Genomic DNA, 19,300 nt, shown 5'->3' on the forward strand with positions numbered 1-19,300 from the left:
TCTCCATTGCGTCTCGGCATTCCTAACCATTGCTGGAGTTGCGTCGTACTAGCGACACGACTCCAGCAATGTGCTGCCCTTACGCCGAGAAGATGCGTCATGCAACTGTCTATCCTTGCGCCACGATGTACCGCATTGTAAATGCGGTGCATCCATGGTGGCGCAAGGCTATTTTTCCTTCATGCAATTAACTGGCGCCTCCCTGCTAATGAACAGGCCTAGCGGAGGGGCTCCCTTGAGGTGCAATTTCATGGACCCCAGGAGGGGGTAGATTCCACTTGTGTAGTGGATCGGTGGGGAGGAGAGACCGACCTCAAGGTGGTCCTGGACTCTACTGCCCATTCCCCAACGTATGGATTCAGTAGTATCTTGGGGAGGCTGCCTGTGTTTGGCTACCCCGGTGGGCCGGTGCGGTATGCGGTGTCCTGGGTGTCAAGTAACGGTTAGCTATAGCGTGTTGGGGCCTGATAGCGCAATGTGCGCAGCACAGTGGATGGCCGGGTCAGCCAAGTTAAAATGTATTGGCAAGTTCTAGTGTACAGCCGAATCTAAAAGTTAAAGTGTAACATTTAAATGTACGGCCAATCTGTGTACGAACGAATTAAAGTTTGATCTTGTACCTAATTTCCTTACTGCCGTTGACATGTGATGCAGCTAAGTGTGATGCTGTTAATAATTCTTATATACAAGAAGCAGATCTTTCTTTGGTAATGGTCTGTGGTAAATTGAATAGCGTAATATGAATAAAGGACTACGCCGTGGACAACAGACCCTGATTCGAAGAGTTATTGGGCGTAACGGGTGATAAGGTGAAGGAATTTGGGGAGGAGGAAATGTCACGTTGTGCACACACTATATACAGGGATGCTTCAGTTCTTGTAAATCTGCCCCATAGTATTAATCAAAAATCACATAAACAGATAGTGGTACCATTCCTGCTTGAGTACTTGCATAATACCATGTTCAGAAAACTACCTTATGAGGGGACAGAAGAAGAGTGTATTGTAGTTTTGTTTTTGAGGCAGAATCTCTGCATGTTTAACGTACCTATCTCCAAGCAAGTATAAGCAAGTTTGTCAGACATTGCGCATCATAATTTGTGACTTGAGAGAACAATCCCTCGCAGAGCCGGTCTGTGGTCTGGTCTCGCAACCTGGTGTGAGGGAGGTCTTGGTTCGTGATTTCTCTCGAGGAAAGGAAATGGTCTGGTCACTGGCACTGAGTGGGGGCAGAGGGGGAGCACAGTCGTCATCATTCAGGCCAGTGATGACCTGTTTGTCTTAGGATTTTAATGGGGGTAGAGGGCGCATTGGGCCAAGGGGGAGGGGGATAGGGCACAAGGGGGTGTTTGAATTATGAAAGAAGTATTTTTCATGAGGAAGTTCAAATTATTTTTCTGTTGAAAGGATGAGGGCATGATTTCAGTAGCTTGATCGATTAGCAAGATTGGCAGGATATTTTGAAGCTGGTAGATACAGGGGCATTGAAAATGATGAAATGGCTCCCTCTTGTCAACAATGGTTGGCTCGGCTTCTGTCAATATTTGTTCTTGAAAAGGTGATTTACGATGAAGGTCAGAGAACCAGAAAAATGTCAAACCGTCTTTAGGCACCGATTCATCATTGAAAAAGGTATATAGAGATAAATCATAATGAAACCTTATTTGAATAAGTTATCTTTATTTTATGCGATGATTAGAAGAAAGTTGGAATGCAATGTTTGGCACTTTATTAAACGGTGGGGGTTGTCCTGATGTGCTTGAAAGAATAAGGGTTGTTCATTTTATTTATTAAACAGCTTTTTGATGAAACATGCAAAGTAATATGTTGAATGTTGTCTTGATAAATTTAGGACAAATTGATAATCGAAACCATTGGTTAGATATGGGTCCTCAGCTCCTTTTTATCTGGTTGTTTTTTATGGATGCAACTCCTCGTATTTATGTATTTATTATTGATTATATTTGCAATAAAAATATATTTTTTAAAAGAATGGTGTTACACAATTAAACTTCTAAAATGTATCTTGAAAATCCTCTAGGCTAAAAATATAATGGATGAAACATTCAGTCGTCTGGAATTATGTTTTGTTAGGAAATGTCCCAAAATAAAATAAAAAATAAAAAGAGCTCTAGACAAGCTGGCAATGTCTTTAGTGACTTTCACGAACTCACTTGTAGTCTCTGCTATGTACATACAAGGTTGGTGCACTACAAAAGCTAAACAGAGTTCAGGCTTTTGATAACTGGCTCAGCAGAAGGACAGGGTGCCGACAAATTTCCGATTGATATGTTTGCACCACGTGGAAGACACAGATTGACTGACTAGTTAGTTTTAACTAAGAAAACGTTGCTGGTCCAAACTAGTCATTTTTTGGATGTGGTGATAACCTCTGGGTAAATACAGATTCTACAGGTTTTGTTTTTATCCTGATGCAATACTGTTTTGAAGGGGTTCCACTGATTAGAACAGGAGTCAACACAGTAATACTGCAAGCTTTCCACTGTTCTGACTGGCAAAGCATCTGGGGGTATATTAGCAACGAAGTGGCGGAGAAAGGCATTAGCCTTCTTTGCTTAACGCCTCTCTCCACCTCTTTGGAAACGCTAGTCTGCACCATATTATCAAGGAGATGGTGCAGCCTCGCGTTTCCCTCTGCGATGGCGCTAAGTTTTACAACTTAGCTCCAAAGCAGGCACCCTTGCACCAGAGTGCACGGGTGTCTGCGAGCCAGGGGGTTGGATTATGTATTATTATTATTATTATTATTCTGAGTTTTGTATTGCGCCTGGTTACCAATAGGCATCCCAGCGCTTATCAGAACATAACACTACTGAAAGACTGAAGGAATTAAACGGAGAACAAAAACGTTTTTAAAAGTTTACGGAACCTGAGAAGACTGGCTTCCGAGCGCAGTTGTAGGTGTCCCTTCATGCACATAAACAAACCTAAAATGCCAGTTTCTAACTTACGTATGTGCTGCTTCATGCAGCACCCATGTAAGTTACAAAATGGCATTTAAAAAAATTTTTTTTTATGTGCAGGAAGGGACGCCTTCCTGTACATAAACAAACCATGCCATTTTGCTTTTTCAATGCATGCTGCACAGGGCAGCACACATGAAAAAAGAAAAAAAGAGGAGAAATAAAGCATTTCTCTTCTTTTGGCCATCTTGAGACCAGGATTTTCCTGGTCTTAAGTTCGGCGCTAACATGTGAAATAACAACCTAGGCAATTCACTTTATGCTTGTCAGATCTTATGACAGAGAAGCAGGAAAAACTAATGACATATGAAAATATTGCTTTTTGTTAGTTCAATCAAAAGGTTATACACATTAATACATCAGTTAAAAAGATGTATAACTCAAAGACGGAGAGCTAATACATTAACCATAGGTAAAATCAATTACTACAACCCAAAAAAAGGGAGAAAAACTTTTTTTCGAATGCAAAACAACACAGTGGCACAAGTTTTTGTCGACGCGCGTTTTGGCGACCAGCGCCTTCTTCAGGAGTAGCCACGTATTACCTATAAAATACAAAGAAATATATATAGTATAGTAGATACTTTTAATCTCATTACAAAGAAAACTACAATAGATTAAAATGCATGAATAATTAAACAAAAACATTTCAATTGAACTTTTAGCATTTCAGTAAAAGCAGTGATTTAAAACCTCTCATTTCTGACAAGCAAAAGAGGAAGACTAACCAAATATGTCTAGTTTTATACATTAAATCATTTCATTGCCCAGAGTCTCAAATACAGATTACAAGATTGAGATAAAGACCGAGATAGAATACTACATATAGAACTTGATATGTCTATATCTTAGAATGTAAATTCCGCCATATTGGCATCATGCAAGGATTGTTCCAATGTAAATTTGAAAACATTTTGCATTGAGTTATCTCTTTTATTTTTAAGGTATATGTAGCTTGAGAACGATTTTGATGTTCGAAATTATATACATTGTTGTTTACTCAAGGAAGTACTTACTAGATCAGTGAATGTGAACAATCGCAAAATACCTTGATTCCCACTTCCCATATGATCACGAGAAGGATTTCTGTGAAAATAAATTCATTGTATATGATTATATATTTTGTTATGAAAATAATGTCTCTCTTTAGAAATGAAAATGAACTCAAGTAACAAGTAGATGTCTATCTTGATTATTAAGGGTTCCCTGAGTACCTTTTCTAGATTATAAGTTGTTATCTAATTTCATAACATGTGAGGAAAACATTGTCAATGATATAGACAGATTACTTTGTGCGGAGTCGGCGATCGTTCTAGTTTTCAGATGGAAATCCTAATTACAAGGTAGCAAAATAGGAACTAGTTACCTTCCTATTTTAATAAATTTCAAAAGCGTTGATATTGGCTCAAGCGGTCTTTCAGCTCCCTATGATAATAAGGCGTTGACCTCATCGCCACCAAAACGTCACGTCACAAAAAGTGGTGGCGATAGGGGCTTGATAATATGCCCCCTGGAGTTTTACCACAAATATTTCCAGTGTTATTTTGTGAACTTTTCCCTAAAAAAAAAACACCAGGTCAGTGGAAAATTTGAGACAGGTTTGAGATGATTCAACTGAAAATCTATTTGTGCCTGAGTCGGTGTTACAAGCAAACTCAGGACTAAGGGGCCTTTTTATGTAACAACTATTTATGAAAAAATCATGCAGTGCAGCAAGTCACCTTGCTGTGCTGCAATGAGTGACAGGGAAATGGCAGGAATATGACATATTTAAGGCAATATGGCGCATTCTTGCCTTTTTCTCTGCACTTGTGCTTTTTTGGCAGGCTAGCACCAACACAGGCTCCCTTGCACCATGGGCATTGGGTGCCATCATTGCAGACAGAATTGTCTTTGTGCAGGAAGGGACACCTTCCTGCACAAAATGAATCATCTGAGGCATTTTTCTCCTTCTATCTGTGCTGCAGAATGTATCATCCATAAAACGAGGCAAAAATGCGGAGAAAGAAAGATATTTCTCTTTGTTACACCTCCCCTGAGGGGGTGTAGCATTTTGCCGCATTCCCAGGTGAAAACAAATCTGGGAATGTGCAAAATCCATGGGTGGGTGCATGGGAACATGCACGCTCCAACCCTGGTCTGCTTCACTGGGCCAGAGTAACATAATGCGGAGATTTGCGCTGTGTTGCGTTACTCTAGATTTATCTAGCCACGCTGGGACAAGCAAATCTGACTTTGTAGTAGCATGGCACAAGAGCGACGCTCCTCATTGATAACATTATTTTTTATGGGTTCTTGCAAAAAACGTGCACTGGAACAATGGAATGAACACTGCACATATCTTGCAGCATGTGGATTATCATATGCAACTCCTTGAACAACATGACACGGAACAAGGAGTCAGGGTTTTACGAAAGAAGTTGATCAGAATATATTTTTTTTACTCTTAAGAAACACAATATTTGTTGATTAATTTTAAGAGACATTTGACAATAGTGGAGAATATAGCCTTTGCGACCACCTCAGAGCATATGGACAAGCAGTGATACAAGTGTGGCAAATTGATGAGTGACCCAAGATCTCTGACTCTAGCTGGGGTTCTCCAGAAATTCATTGCGTGAAAATGTGCTCGTAATCATTTAAATTGTGCAGAATTGTGAATTATTAGGATGATTAATGGAATATTTGCTCATTGTATTTTCCAGCTGACGTACAAGCTCCCCGATTCCAGAGACCTGCACTGTGGATAATTGTCTCACTCAGTGTCCTGCTAGTCCTGGCTGTTGTGGGATCTGGCATTTGGAGTAAGTGAATAATTTCACAGAAATATATAATTAAGTATATTTATGTTGCTGATTAAACAAATAATATCAGAAATTTCCCCCAAGAATATTGAAAATTATTATTTCACTTCTCAGGAACAGGAGGTAAACTCAGCTTCACAACCAGGTAGCCTTCTCTCACTCACAACCAATGCATTATTAATCCATCCCAGAGACTTAAAACACACATACACATACACATACACACACATATGCACTCACACACACTTGCACAAGCATACACGTACACGAACACACACACATACCTCTCTCACCAGTTGATCTACATTCTATAACTGCCTCTGAGCATAGTTTTACAGAGGAGCATCACAACAATTGTCCCTTCTGAATCAACTTGTACAAGGCTTGGCATCACTGTCATTTATCAGCAATGTCTATTGAGTAGGCAACGAGGAAGGCTCACTCTAATCCAAAGGCCTGGTGCACACACCCCTGCGGAATGTGGTGAGGGCCCCCTGAGACTCCCTTATATCACAGAAAGCCATAGACTTAAGGCTGAATGGGGCCCTCCTGAAGGAATCATTCATTTGCATGGAAGTATGTGACAACAAATACCATATTCCTGATAGTGTAAATAAAGATCAACACACAATCAGCCGCCATTTTATCCAATCAGGTGTCCAGTGCTGCAGTTGTGAAAGGTGCCACAACTCTGGAGACAGCTGTTATTGTTGCACCAGTATCATGTTATGAAGAACAATTGATTGGAATGCTTTCCCAAGCGATTGCCAGTGGTTTGGTTGATTGCAATCATTAACTTCAATCACCATTTGTGTGTTTCTTATAATAAATAAGCATTGGAAAAAAGCAATTGGATTTGGCTTTGGCAGGGTGGTAAGATGGCTATATGTTTTTTTACATTTTTTTTATTGCAAGAATGTACCACAAAAAGACATAAATCAAATCTAAACGTGGACACCATATGCTTCCCTTAAATATTCTTAATTTTAAAAAACATTCCTTGATGTGGCTGTTTTACAAGTAATTGATTTTATATATAAACCTTTCAGGTATGCCAAGTATTTTATTATTGTTACTATTATTTTGAGGAGGACAAGTATATATCAACAGCTAGCCAAGCTCTCGAAACTAAGCATCTAAAAGGTTGCAATGTTATCTTAACACTTAATACATTTCCATTGCAGTAGGTACCCAAAGAACATGCAAAATAAACAGCCGCTATTTAAAGATAACATGAAAAAATAAGTAAAATAGAACGTGTTTTTTCACTGAAGAGAAAATGACTATTTTGAAGCGGATGTGAAAAAGATGCAAACGGTTTGTGCAGTCACTCAAAGAGAATGGATACAGTAGGTAAAGTTGGCTTTACCCACAGTGGCAGCCCGGGTAGGTAATCGCAGGGGTGAGAGGGTGGAAGTGACAAACAACGGAATTAGTGAAAATAAAATAAACAAATTTAAAACACCACTTACATTGCGCTCGCCACATAGCGCTTTCCTGCACGAGCCGCCACTGTTCACCCATTGCTCAATGCTGTTGTAGGTGAAAGCAAAGTGTGAATGACAATTTACCAGACCAATGGATGAAGCCTGTGATCCAACAACTCCTTTTTTTATGTATATAATGTATGGATTGTTTGGAAAAACGTTATTTTGGTGTGAAAGCGAAGATTTTAGCGAAGAAGACTGAATAAACCCAAACCCTACCATACCCTGTTTAAACTCTCTTGGACCAGTTACTGTTGAAGAGGTCTCAACCATGCTAGATTCGATCAAAAGCGGTTCTCCCAGGGACCCAGTTCCCCTACGTATTCTCAAGAAAGTGGCCCCCACTATCGCTCCCTCACTAACTCATCTCATTAACACCTCACTGCTCCAGGGAGTAGTTCCCCCCAGTTGGAAGGCGGCGGTCGTCAAGGCGCTACTCAAAAAACCTTCGCTGGACCCTACAGACTTGGCCAATTATAGGCCAATTTCTCTCCTTCCCGGAACCAGTAAAATTGCCGAAAAACTTGTGAATAAAAAACTATCACACTATCTGGAGTCCAATAATCTGCTCAGATACTCGCAAACTGGATTCCGCCCAGGGCAGGGCACCGACATCGCCCTTCTCTCAGCTGTGGAGGAGGCTGGAGCCCTTTTGGACGCAGGAGGATCAGTGGCAGTGATCCTCCTGGAACTCAGTGCGGCCTTCGACACCGTCAACCACCGGTTCTTGATCCAATGACTCAAGAACATCGGTGTTGAGGGCACTGCTCTGACTTGGTTCAAATCCTTCCTCGACCACCGCTCCTTCCAGGTCTGGGAGAATAAAATCCGGTCCCCCGACACCCTCCTCCAGTGTGGTGTGCCACAGGGCTCATCTTTAAGCCCAACATTATTTAATGTCTACATGTCCCCACTGGAGGAGGTTGTCAACCCGTTCGGGGTGAAAATCATCAGCTATGCTGATGACACACAATTAGTAGTGTCTCTATCTCACCCTAACCAAAAACCCTCGGACCTTTATAATTGTCTTACGGAAATCCAAGGATGGATGAGCAGTTCAGCATTAAAGCTCAATGGTTCAAAGACGGACATTCTCCTCTTTGGCCAGAAAGGGCTTTCCCTCTTGCATAACCTTTGGCCACCCTGTTTTGGTGATCCTCCGGCTCCCAAGCCTGAAATCAAGAGCCTAGGAATCTGGCTTGAAAAAGACCTTTCTTTAAAGACACAAGCCAATAAAGTCGCCGGAACCTGCTTCGGGCTTCTTAAATCTATCAGGAAGATTTTGCCACTACTCCCTCCTGTTTCCCAGAAACTGTTAATCCAAGGCCTTATTATGTCAAGGCTGGATTACAGTAACACCATCTATCTGGGTGCCCCCGAAGCAACCCTTAATAAACTTCAAAGGATTCAGAACGCTGCTGCCCGGATCCTCATCAACACTCCGTCGAGATCCTCGGCCAAACCAGCACTGAAATACTTACATTGGCTCCCAGTGAGAGAACGAGTGAAGTTTAAAGCTCTTTGTCTAGCACATAAACTTCTACAGGACAAAGGCCCCTCCATCCTAAAAAAATTCATAAGGCCTTATAAAGCCGCAAGATCCCTCCTATCTGACCATGAACACCTCATCACTATTCCCAGAGTGAAGAAGGTCCGTACGGGTGGACGGCGCTTTTCTGTCAACACAGCCCGCCTATGGAATTCCCTTCCTCTTGTTCTCAGGACTGAACCAGACTATCTCCGATTCAGGAAACGGTTAAAAACTCACCTGTTTCCTTAATCCCTTCCCTTCCTCTTTCCTGTCACTTCCCCCATTACCCTCTGGTCTGTGAGGATCTTAGCGCTGGGATACTTACGGGTGACTACGCGCTCTACAAAACCCAATAATAATAATAATAATAATAATAAAGCTAAAGCTCAAAAAGAAAGTCAGAGCATAGAAATCCAGCACCAGACTTTACAACGTGTCATGGCCTCAATGACCTAATAACAAATCGGTGCTCTGGGTCTGGGATGTGACCTACATACATCTCATAGAGGTAGTATGCATACCACCACAAATAATTAAACACAATGACCCTGCACTGGAAAACGCAAGTGAACTATTTGTAAAGGCGATTATAAGCCCTAATGTGAAAACAGAACAGAGTATAAAAAGAATGCTTCCCAATTGAAAGAGCAAAACGGTAATATTTTTGTTTCTAGAAGAACGTTGTCTTTATTCTTTTAATCCATAAACTTTTTCTTTAAAAGACAGATGCAAACTGGACAAGACTCCCAACACGTTTTGTCCCTCTTGGGACTTCTTCAGGGCTCAAAAATTCTGTATTTTCCGTATTTTTTAGTTCATATGTAATATTCGAGTCCGCAAAATGTACAATGAATGATTTATCGTTTTTCTTTTTTTCCGGGTATCACATATCTATAAGATAAAGGAGCCAGGCATCCACAAGATGCACTGTACTAGGCTCTCCAGATGTGAAATTTCACTGAACCAGACAACTGCACACACGCGGAGGGAGATACTTATCCCATATTGCCAAAGATTTATTCTGTTGTTAAAGTGAACCTCAGGAGTGCTGTACTGACTCTTTGCTGACATGGAGTCACATGGTACCCTTCTTTATTGGAGTTCATAGAGTAAGATACATGACCATAAAGAGGGGGTCCAGTGAGGTCAGCAAAGTCTAGAGAGACAGTCACTCCCACTCCAGGTACCCTACTTCACTCCCTCTAGAGCACAGACCCTAACCTGCCCCTCCCCTACTTTTCCTCTTTCGTTTTAGGGTCACTAAAACTATAGCACCAATGCCATCCAAACAAACTGTGACTAACAACATGTCTAATATTGTATACTTTCTCAGCTTCCATTACCAAACTTTTATGTTCTGATGAGGAGGAACTGTAAGTATGCCAATCCCATGTGTTTGATAGATTGACCACGTCCTCTCTCTCCCATTCCTTCCCCTTTGCATTCAACTCTAATGGTTTCTTCTCTTCTAACTCTACTTGCTTCAGTTTTCAGGTTGTACCAGGAGAACGGATACCTAAAGATGAGCCTGAAACAGAGAGAAGAATTTTACTGCACCAATAAATCAGGTACATTCAGAATTCTTCTTTAAACAAAGGTTTATGTTGCTTTCTGCTCTCAAAAGTAGAATAAATATCACAAAAGCCTCTTTTCTCCTTCATAGTTTAGGATTATGTGGCTTGCAAATGGGCCACTGGGGTCTTATGATGAACTTAGCAACTGAGGAGACACTCACATCATCTCGGAACACCATTTGGCCACAACTATCACATTCGGCGTGTTTGTTGTCCCTGGACAGTCCGGTCGGGGCTCAGGGTTGATGCCTCTACCAGCTATCCATTACATTCTGATATGGACAAACAGGAGGAGCCCGGTGGTCAGATTGCTCACCAGAGAGAGATAGCTTGTGTGCTCTTGTAACCCGTATAAGATCAGAGCCAGTTGCCGGCAGGCTAGGTCTTAGGGGTGGTAGGAGAGCTCCTTGTCGCCCTGACTAATAGAGGCTCCATTCCTGACTAGGTAACACATCAAGGGACATACAATTAAACACAATGCCTGCCCTGAATGTTCCTACTATCAACTAACCTCCTGACATCGTCAGAGTGAGCCAGGACACAATGCAGAAATAAACTTGCATAGATAGACATTGGCCTTATTGGAGACTGAAGCTGGGGTTTCCTTGGAAGTGGCTGTCAATACTTTTGATCACCCTGGGATAAGAGTTTGTTTAGAACCCCACAGACAGAAACACTTTCTCTTTCTCTTCCACTTTCTGTCCCCAAGTGGGAGAGATAAAGTTGTGCTGTACTCTTACTTTCTTTTGAGGGCTGGTTCCCAGCCTCAAGCTTAAGATCCAGATGTCTAAAGGCTTGCTGGAGAGATGTGGTTTTCCCTGGTACTGTGATGTGTCGACTTCCACTGTATCTCTTCCATCTTCAAATCCTAGAATCCTATACAGTATGTTCTGCGTTGCAGTCCTGGACTGCATCTACTGCAATTCATTACAGACTAGGAGGCAGATTTATTGGTATTTGGAGGAATGCAATGCAGCAAAACAACTTGTTGCACTGTGCTGCATCAAATGGACGGAGCAGAAATGTACCATATTTACTAAGATATGGTGCATTCCTGCTCTCTCTCTCTGCGCTGGTGCATTGAGCACAGCCTAGTGATAGAGCAGGTACCCAAGGGCCATAGTGCAAGGTTGACTGTGTTAGAGGCAGGATAGTTTTTGTGAAGGAAGGGACACCTACTTGCACAAAATCCCTCTGAGGCACTTCCCTCTGTCTATGTGCACTTCAGAATGAAGCACAAATAGGTAGATGGAAATAACGCGGAGAAATAAAATATATTTCTCCTTACTACACCTCCCGTGAGAAGGCGTAGCATTTAACACATTCCCAGGTTTAATAATGTTAGAAAACCATGGGTGGATCAGTCATAACACCCATGCACCACCAATGGAACACTGTCCCAGGCCAGAGTAATGCAAGGCAGCTTCTTGCGCTGCCTTGCAATACTCCAGATTGACTATGCCATGCCAAGCCACGCAAGGTGGCGCTGCGTGGCATAGTATATCTGACCTTTTGGCTAGCGTCGCCCTGGCATGATGCAAGGACAATGCTAGCCTGGGATAAATCTGGCCGTAGCTTTCCCATTTCCATTTCATCAGGAGGCACCAATAAAAACGCTTTACCCATCTTAAAAATTGGGTGAAAGTTCATTCCCCTGACACTGATGAACTGTTTTTTTCTCCTATAACATTATAGGAGGAATATTGCTGTTTCTGATTATCGTGTTGCAATGTCTTCCTTCACTGATTTCTGTCCTGCCAACTGCTGGTATCCTGCTGACTGCTACCTCTTTCCAACTTATGGTTGTTGGTCACCCAATCATTGGGCTGCAGTCTGTCACTGGGGTGCGGCCCATGCTGCTTCAGCATCGCCATCAACCTTTGTGAAGTCTAGTTCATTCTGACTCTTTGCTGTGGCAGGGATCTCAAGCCTTACAACCTTTGCACAGCCTCTTAGGACAACACAATCAGCACCCTGGGCAACTAATAAATGCCACAATTCCAAGACCTTTTAGTAGGAAGGCACCCCAAGGGTGGGATGCAGCAATGACAGTGTACATAGTAAATGTGTGATGACCTCTTCTCACCTCCCCACCTTTAGGTACAGAGAATAAATATGTTGTTAATGTTCCTTGTCATATGCAAGGTGTATAGAGTGATATGCATAACATATGGTAGAGATGTTGCCTGTCTCTCTCCCACCTCTGGCTTGCAGCTGTCTACCCCAGTCCATCCATATTTGGCACAAAGGCAGAGCCCTAGAAGAGGTATCCTAACCTAATGTGCATCTTGAAAAAGTTTGGAGAGCCCTGGTACCAGAACCTTGGAAGCACTTACTATCATTCCTAAGATCATTTTTCACAAGGCAAGCCCACACCGTACCTCACTGTGCCAGTCATCTACCATAAGGTTAGTGAGGTGTAACTCAACTACTTTATTACCAGCATTTAATGATGCTCTAATCTGTAATGCACCATAGATAGAGCACCAGTGTTAGAAATTGGGTTGTAAGGTGGTTAGAAGTCTGTTATGTCCCTGAGCCTGCAAATCAGGAGGCCTGCCAGCTAGCTTTGGAGTCACGCTGGGTTCAAGTGATGGAGGTACAGTCTTTCTCACCCAAACAAAAGAACGGCAGGTAGAAGGGCAGAACAGCAAGGCAGGAGCCCAACAAAGCAGCAGTCCTTCTTCCCATCAGGATCTTTACAGGTCCAGACATGTACTAAAGTCATGGAGTCAGAGATCCATTACTTACACCCAAGTAGGGACTTTGAAGTGGGGGTGACTCCAAAGACAGGGTTTTGAAGTACCCAAAAATGCCACATCCTTCCCTGGCTCCAGACTCACTACAAAGAGGTATGCAGCCGCCCTTTGTGTGGGAACAGGACACAGCTTATACATGTGTAAGTCAGGCTGGGTCTAGCTCCTCCCTCCCATCTTCACAGGATTGCCCGACAAATCACACCTAAGCTCCCATTGTATGTGGCTGTTTGGAGGGAATACACAACGCCCATCTGTCACTCAGTCCAGAGTGATCAAAGACAGGCAGCTAATGTAGAAAATGCAAACTTTCTTAAAGTGGCATTCCAAAAGGTAATGTAAAATCGAATTTCACCATAAGTTAGGAATATACATTAAGAATCAGAGACACCCCACTTGTGGTTCTAATCTCTTTCCAATTGAAAATTACACTTATAAAATGTAATAAGGTAATCCCAATGGTATCCAATGGGAGAGGTAGGCCTTGTAGTAATGAAAGACAACTCTAAGAGTGTTTCACTACCAAGACATATCAAACTTAAAAGTACATTTCCTCCCTTTTCAATACATTGCACCCTGCCCTCTGGGTCGACCAGGGCCTACCTTAGGAGTGACTTATATGTATGAAATAGCAAGGTTTGAAACTGGTAAAAGATTTATTTTGCCCGGTCAGTATAGCAGAATAAAACTGCACATGCAGGCTCTGCAGTGGCAGGCCTGAGACATGGCGTGAGAGAGACACGCGCTAACCTCCTGGCTGGTGGTTCTGCCTAAATAGAGCGGTAAAACTGTGATTTTAAACTTTTTACTGTGTAATTGACCTGTACTGCAGTGCTGCTTTCAAACTATGCTTTTTTTAAAATTGGAAACTGGGAACTGGGAACTTCTCCTCTGTTCTCACGAGCACAACTCCAGCCTCACTTCCCTAACCCGAACGGCACTTCCGCTGCTGCTAAGTGGTCTAGCGCTCAGGGACCATCAGCTGCTGCACATCAGGGCTGATTGGTGGGGGGAGGAGCAGATGGAGAGACACGCGCTAACCTCTTGGCTGGTGGTTCTGCCTAAATAGCGCAGTAAAACTGTGATTTTAAACTTTTAACTGTGTAATTTACCTGTACTGCAGTGCTGCTTTTAAAATCTGTTTTTTTTTTAAATTGGAAACTGGGAATTGGGAACTTCTCCTCTGTCCTGACTTCCCTAACCCGAACGGCACTTCCGCTGCTTGTAAGCGGTCCAGCGCTCAGGGACCATCAGCCTCTGCACAGCAGGGCTGATTGGTGTGGGGGGAGGAGCCAACCACGATATCTGCCATGCTGAAGCAAGCGCGCAGCGCGCACGCGCAGCGTGCGCGCCAAGGCAGGCCCGTCTGCGCCTGTCCGCGCCCAGCCGGAACCAGGGGCCAGGACCCCTGGTCCCCATACCTACTTCGGCAGAAGAACTTTTAGCTCTAGCCCATGACCCTGCCACTCTGAACACAATGTAGCAGACATCCTTAGAGCAGAAAATCTGCTAAGAAGCTTAAACTCAGCTGGTTTTACTGACTCCCTTTCTAAGTGTGCCAGTACACAGGGACTCTGAGGAGCTATCTTGAACACATACTCCTTGCAGAAACATAATTTGGAAGTCTTCTCGCTTCTCCAGGACAATTCACTAGATGTCCTGGGGGTTACAGAAACTTGGCTTAAGGACTCCTCCACACCTGATATAGTGACAGCCCTGCCTCCAAACTACATGGCCATCTGGCATAATAGACAAAGGAGTTCAAGAGGTGGGGGGGTTAGCCATCATCTACAACCGACAAATGGGAATTGAAACAATTGTCTCCGAAAACATCGAGGTTGCAGATATTCTGAGAGCCAAGATCTCTCTTAAGACGATCTGCCTTGTCCTAGTTGTTGTTTACCGCCCCCCGAACTCCCCCAAAATGTATGGAACAGTTTACTGAATTAATGACGGATCTCCACTCGCGCTACCAATGTATCATGGTGATTGGGGACTTCAACCTTCAATGGGACCAGGCTCCCAGAGACACGTACACAAACCAATTGGATAATGCTCTGACTACTCTAGAATTTAACCAATTGGTTGAGGCACCGACACACGGCAAAGGCCACATCCTCGACCTAATTTGGACTACCCACCCCTCAGCTAACTTGGTAAAAATTAGCCCTTGCGTCTGGTCCGATCACTTCTTGATCAGATGTATGATCCAACTTGAAGCCCAGGCGCCACCCGCACCTCCTGAATGGAAAATCCTACGTGGATGGACGAAAATAAAGGAATGTGACCTTGCAGGGACCCTATTTAGTTCAGCACCAGTAGGGCCAACACCAGGCGATCCCGAACAAGAAAGTGTGTCCCTTCTGCTTAGGCGGAGGAATGCCATTGACAAAGTTGGCCCAGTACGTAGGGAAAGAGTGAGGTATAAAGGTACTGGGGCTCCCTGGTTCAACAAGACCCTACGAGTACTGAAACAATCACTGCGCCAAGTGGAGAGAGCCTGGCGCAAAGCTCATGACCCTGGTGCTCTCCCCGAATATAAAGCTATGCTTACCACCTACAAAAAAGCTATTATAGACAAAAAGGCGGACTTTTATGAATCCAGGATCTTAGTGGCCGATAATAAACAAAAAGAGACCTTCCGGATTCTCTCAGGACTCAGACAGCCACAAAAACAGAAACCTTCAGCCCGCCCCAAAGGCTGTAATAAGTTTCAGCCTTACTTCCTGCAGAAAGTCAATGACCTCCTGTCAATCATCCACCACACTCCTACTGTCCCCATCCCCCCAGTTGTGGCCTCTATGCCCCCTGCCTATGATAAACCCCTTTCCACTTTCCCAAAATTAAACCATGATTCCCTGAGTGCCCTTCTGGCCCGCACCAAATCAGGGTCTCCGGTGGACCCTTGTCCCCCTAATTATTCCGCGTGGCACTTCCTGGATTGGAGAATGAGGTTCTGAATTTATTAAACCGGTCCCTTGATGCTGGCCAAGCCCCAGCTAACTTTAGAGAGACAAGAGTTATTGCCCTGCTGAGAAAATCGGGTGCCGATATAACTAATCTTAAAAATTACAGGCACATTTCTCAGCTACCTTTTCTGGCAAAGGTGCTAGAACAGCATGTGCTGAAAACCTTATCCCTCCACTTAGAAGGCAACCAACTTTTCCATATGAAACTCCTCCTGGGCGCACCACAGTACCCAACTGGTCATGCTGGAAATTCTGGATGAAATGAGATTGATGGCAGATAGGAAGAAACCCTATGCCCTGGTCCTCCTGGACTTGTCTGCAGCATTTGATATGGTTAATCACGGCCTACTCCTGTCGCGGATCGGGGAGCTAGGAGTCCAGGGGGTGGCATTCCAATGGCTGGTGTCCTTCTTGTTGGATCGAACTCAAAGGATCCAGCTGTCTGACAAGGTCTCTGATGCTGGTGAGCTAACATGTGATGTCCCCCAGGGATCTGCATTGCCTCACCTCCTCTTTAACGTATATGTTATTTTATGTTATGTTATGTTAAAGGTATTTGGTACCGCGCACATTCACCAATTGGTTTCTTGGCGCTTCAGCTTCTGGTGACCGCTCTGTCCAGCATGAAGTGCCAGGTCTTCCATTATGCTGATGACACACAGATCCTCATCAAGATTGATAACTCCCTTACGGCACATGCTCGGTTGCAGAACATTTTAAAATGTACTGTCAACTAGATGACAGTCAACCACCTCAAGATAAACCCAGACAAGGTCCTGGCAATCACCACGAATGTTAACCCCTGGAGCTCCCTTTTGTGACCACAAGAACTTGGCCCTACCCCCGTACCCACCCCAGCTGTAAAGAGCATGGGGATAAAAATAGACTCTAAGTTTTCCATGTCCCACCAGGTCTCAACCGTGGTCGGCACCTGTGTTGGCTTTCTTAGATTGCTGCAAAAACTGGCCCCTTTACTTTTGTTCCCAGCACTCCGGATGGTAGTGTCAGCCTTGATCATTTCCCGCCTGGATTATGGGAATTCTCTCTACCTGGGTCTCCCAGATAAACTATTGACTTAACTTCAGATAGTGATGAACGATGCAGTCAGACTGGCCTTTAGCCTCCCCAGGCGAGCCCATGCCACTCCAATGTTGCAGCAGCTTCACTGGCTATCAGTTAAACAGCGAATCAGTTTTAAGGGACTATGTATAGCCCATAAATCCATCTATGGTCAGGCACTAGCTTATATTAAAAAGCATCTGGTAAATTACACCCCGGGTCGGTCACTCAGGTCCACTGATGCCGGCCTGTTATCCTGCCCTCGCTTTCGGACTTCCTCCATTGGAGGCCGAGCCTTTCTACCATGGCTCCCAAACTCTGAAACGATCTACCTGCGGGACTCCGTAAAGAACCTGACCTCCTTCCATTCAGGAGAAAACGAAAAACTCTCCCTTTTACCGAAGCCTGGGGCGTAATCTAGGCCAGTCAGGGTGCACACCCTGAGGTGCCATAGTTGAGCTTTCTCTCTAAGCGCTTAGAGACTAGTAGGTAATAACGCGCTATAAAAATCTCAATGGTCAAAGGGCTACTTCAGTGGGTGGCCAATCAGTGCTGCAGGCCCACTAGTTGCATTTAGTTTACAGGCCCTGGGTACAGGAGGTACCAATTTACCAGGGACTTAGATGCCATTTGGGTATGAACCAATGTTATCATGTTTAGGGGAGAGATCACAAGCAGTTAGCACCTGTTAGCAGTGGAAAAGTGCACAGAGACCCCAGGTCAGCAAAAACTAGGTCTCAAAAGTGGAGGAGGCAGGCAAATATTTTAGGGAGACCACCCTAAGGCAGTTAGGTCTAACACCCAGGCTCTGCTGGTGAGGAAGTTATCTTCACCCACAGTCACAAATAGCTACACCCCATATTCAGGGATGGGTCTTTCCTTCTCACAATGTAGAGGATTATTGTGCCATTGGGGAGTAAGCAGTATATCAGCACATTACTCTATTATACCTTCAGTCCCTCTTAACTGGAGTCCCTTACATCCTCTCCCTTTCTGGGTGTGAGACTTATTCCATGTGTATTGCTTTCTTCAGAGACCATTTGGCAGATAAATGGGATTAAGTGAGAACACAGTTATCTATGGATTGTCCGCAAGGTTGTCTTTATCCTTTTGGACGTACCAATCTGCTTGCTGCTCCTCCTGGGGGCTTAGCCCTCCCTCCTCTTAGATAACATGGGCAGACAGGGACAAATACAGTTGTATCTGCCAGGCCGAAGACATAATTGTAACAGCAGAATCCAAATTACTTTCTTCCAGTGCTGTGCTGGGCCTCACCTATCAATGGTGAAATTTCACAAAGTGTTCTTGGATGGCCTCTCCTATGATTCCACAAATTTACCATTTAGTGCTTATCCTCCCGCCATGCAACATTGTCACAGATTGCTAAAATGTATTCAGATTAGCCTGCAGCCACTTCAAAATGAAAGGCAGGTTGTCTTTGGGTTGACTTTTGCTTCCCGTCAATGTCCCCAAAGTAAAAAAAATAAGGCTCCATCAAGATATGGTTGTACCTCATCAGGACTTTAAAAAGGAGCTCTGAGACATCCACTAAAGGGAGCCTTGACAAAGGACGGTTCTATATATGTTGATTTGCCTAAACTGAGTACAACCCTTGGTTCATAGATTTCAAGCAGTTGTGATCTTCCGTTAACAAAAAGAATGCTGCACGCCTCAGTGTGGAGTGGAAGACTCTCCAGACTAGGACCAGGAACCACAAGGGGACTGTTGTGAGATAGTGAAACACACAGGGATGTATGACGGTACAACGCGTGGTATTACCACGCGTACCGTTACGATACAATTCAAGTCGTTACAACGACTTGCGTTGGGGGGCACTGGATAGTGGAATAGTTTAATTTACTATTCCAACTCCAGCACCCGTGGATAGTAGGGAAGGTTTTGGATAGTAAATTAAACTATTCCCTATCCTAGAGCGCCCTCCAGCGCAAGTCGTTGTTACGACTTTCGTTGTAAAACCTGCGTTGTAATGGTACCGCGTTGTAAAGGTTTTGTGTTAATGGATGTTCCCCAACACACAGGAGCCATGAAGATTCTGCAGACACAATGGCTCACAGTAAACCAAAGGACATCACTGGGCCAGTGGGTTGACGATCTGGAGAAAGTATTTCGGATAAAA

General features: G+C 43.8%; 1 protein-coding gene across 1 annotated transcript in view; it reads left to right on the top strand.

Annotated features, from left to right (window-relative positions):
* Positions 1–19,300, top strand: part of LOC147700899 (killer cell lectin-like receptor subfamily B member 1B allele A) — a 211,872-nt gene that overhangs the window by 71,380 nt on the left and 121,192 nt on the right. The window contains exons 2-3 of the mRNA XM_086928534.1: positions 5,689–5,787; positions 10,293–10,373. Of these exons, the coding sequence (XP_086784660.1) occupies positions 5,689–5,787; positions 10,293–10,373 (180 nt within the window). The remainder of the gene's footprint in view (positions 1–5,688; positions 5,788–10,292; positions 10,374–19,300) is intronic.

Source organism: Lissotriton vulgaris, chromosome 7 (assembly GCF_964263255.1).
Source record: "Lissotriton vulgaris chromosome 7, aLisVul1.2, whole genome shotgun sequence".
NCBI classification, from domain to species: domain Eukaryota; kingdom Metazoa; phylum Chordata; class Amphibia; order Caudata; family Salamandridae; genus Lissotriton; species Lissotriton vulgaris.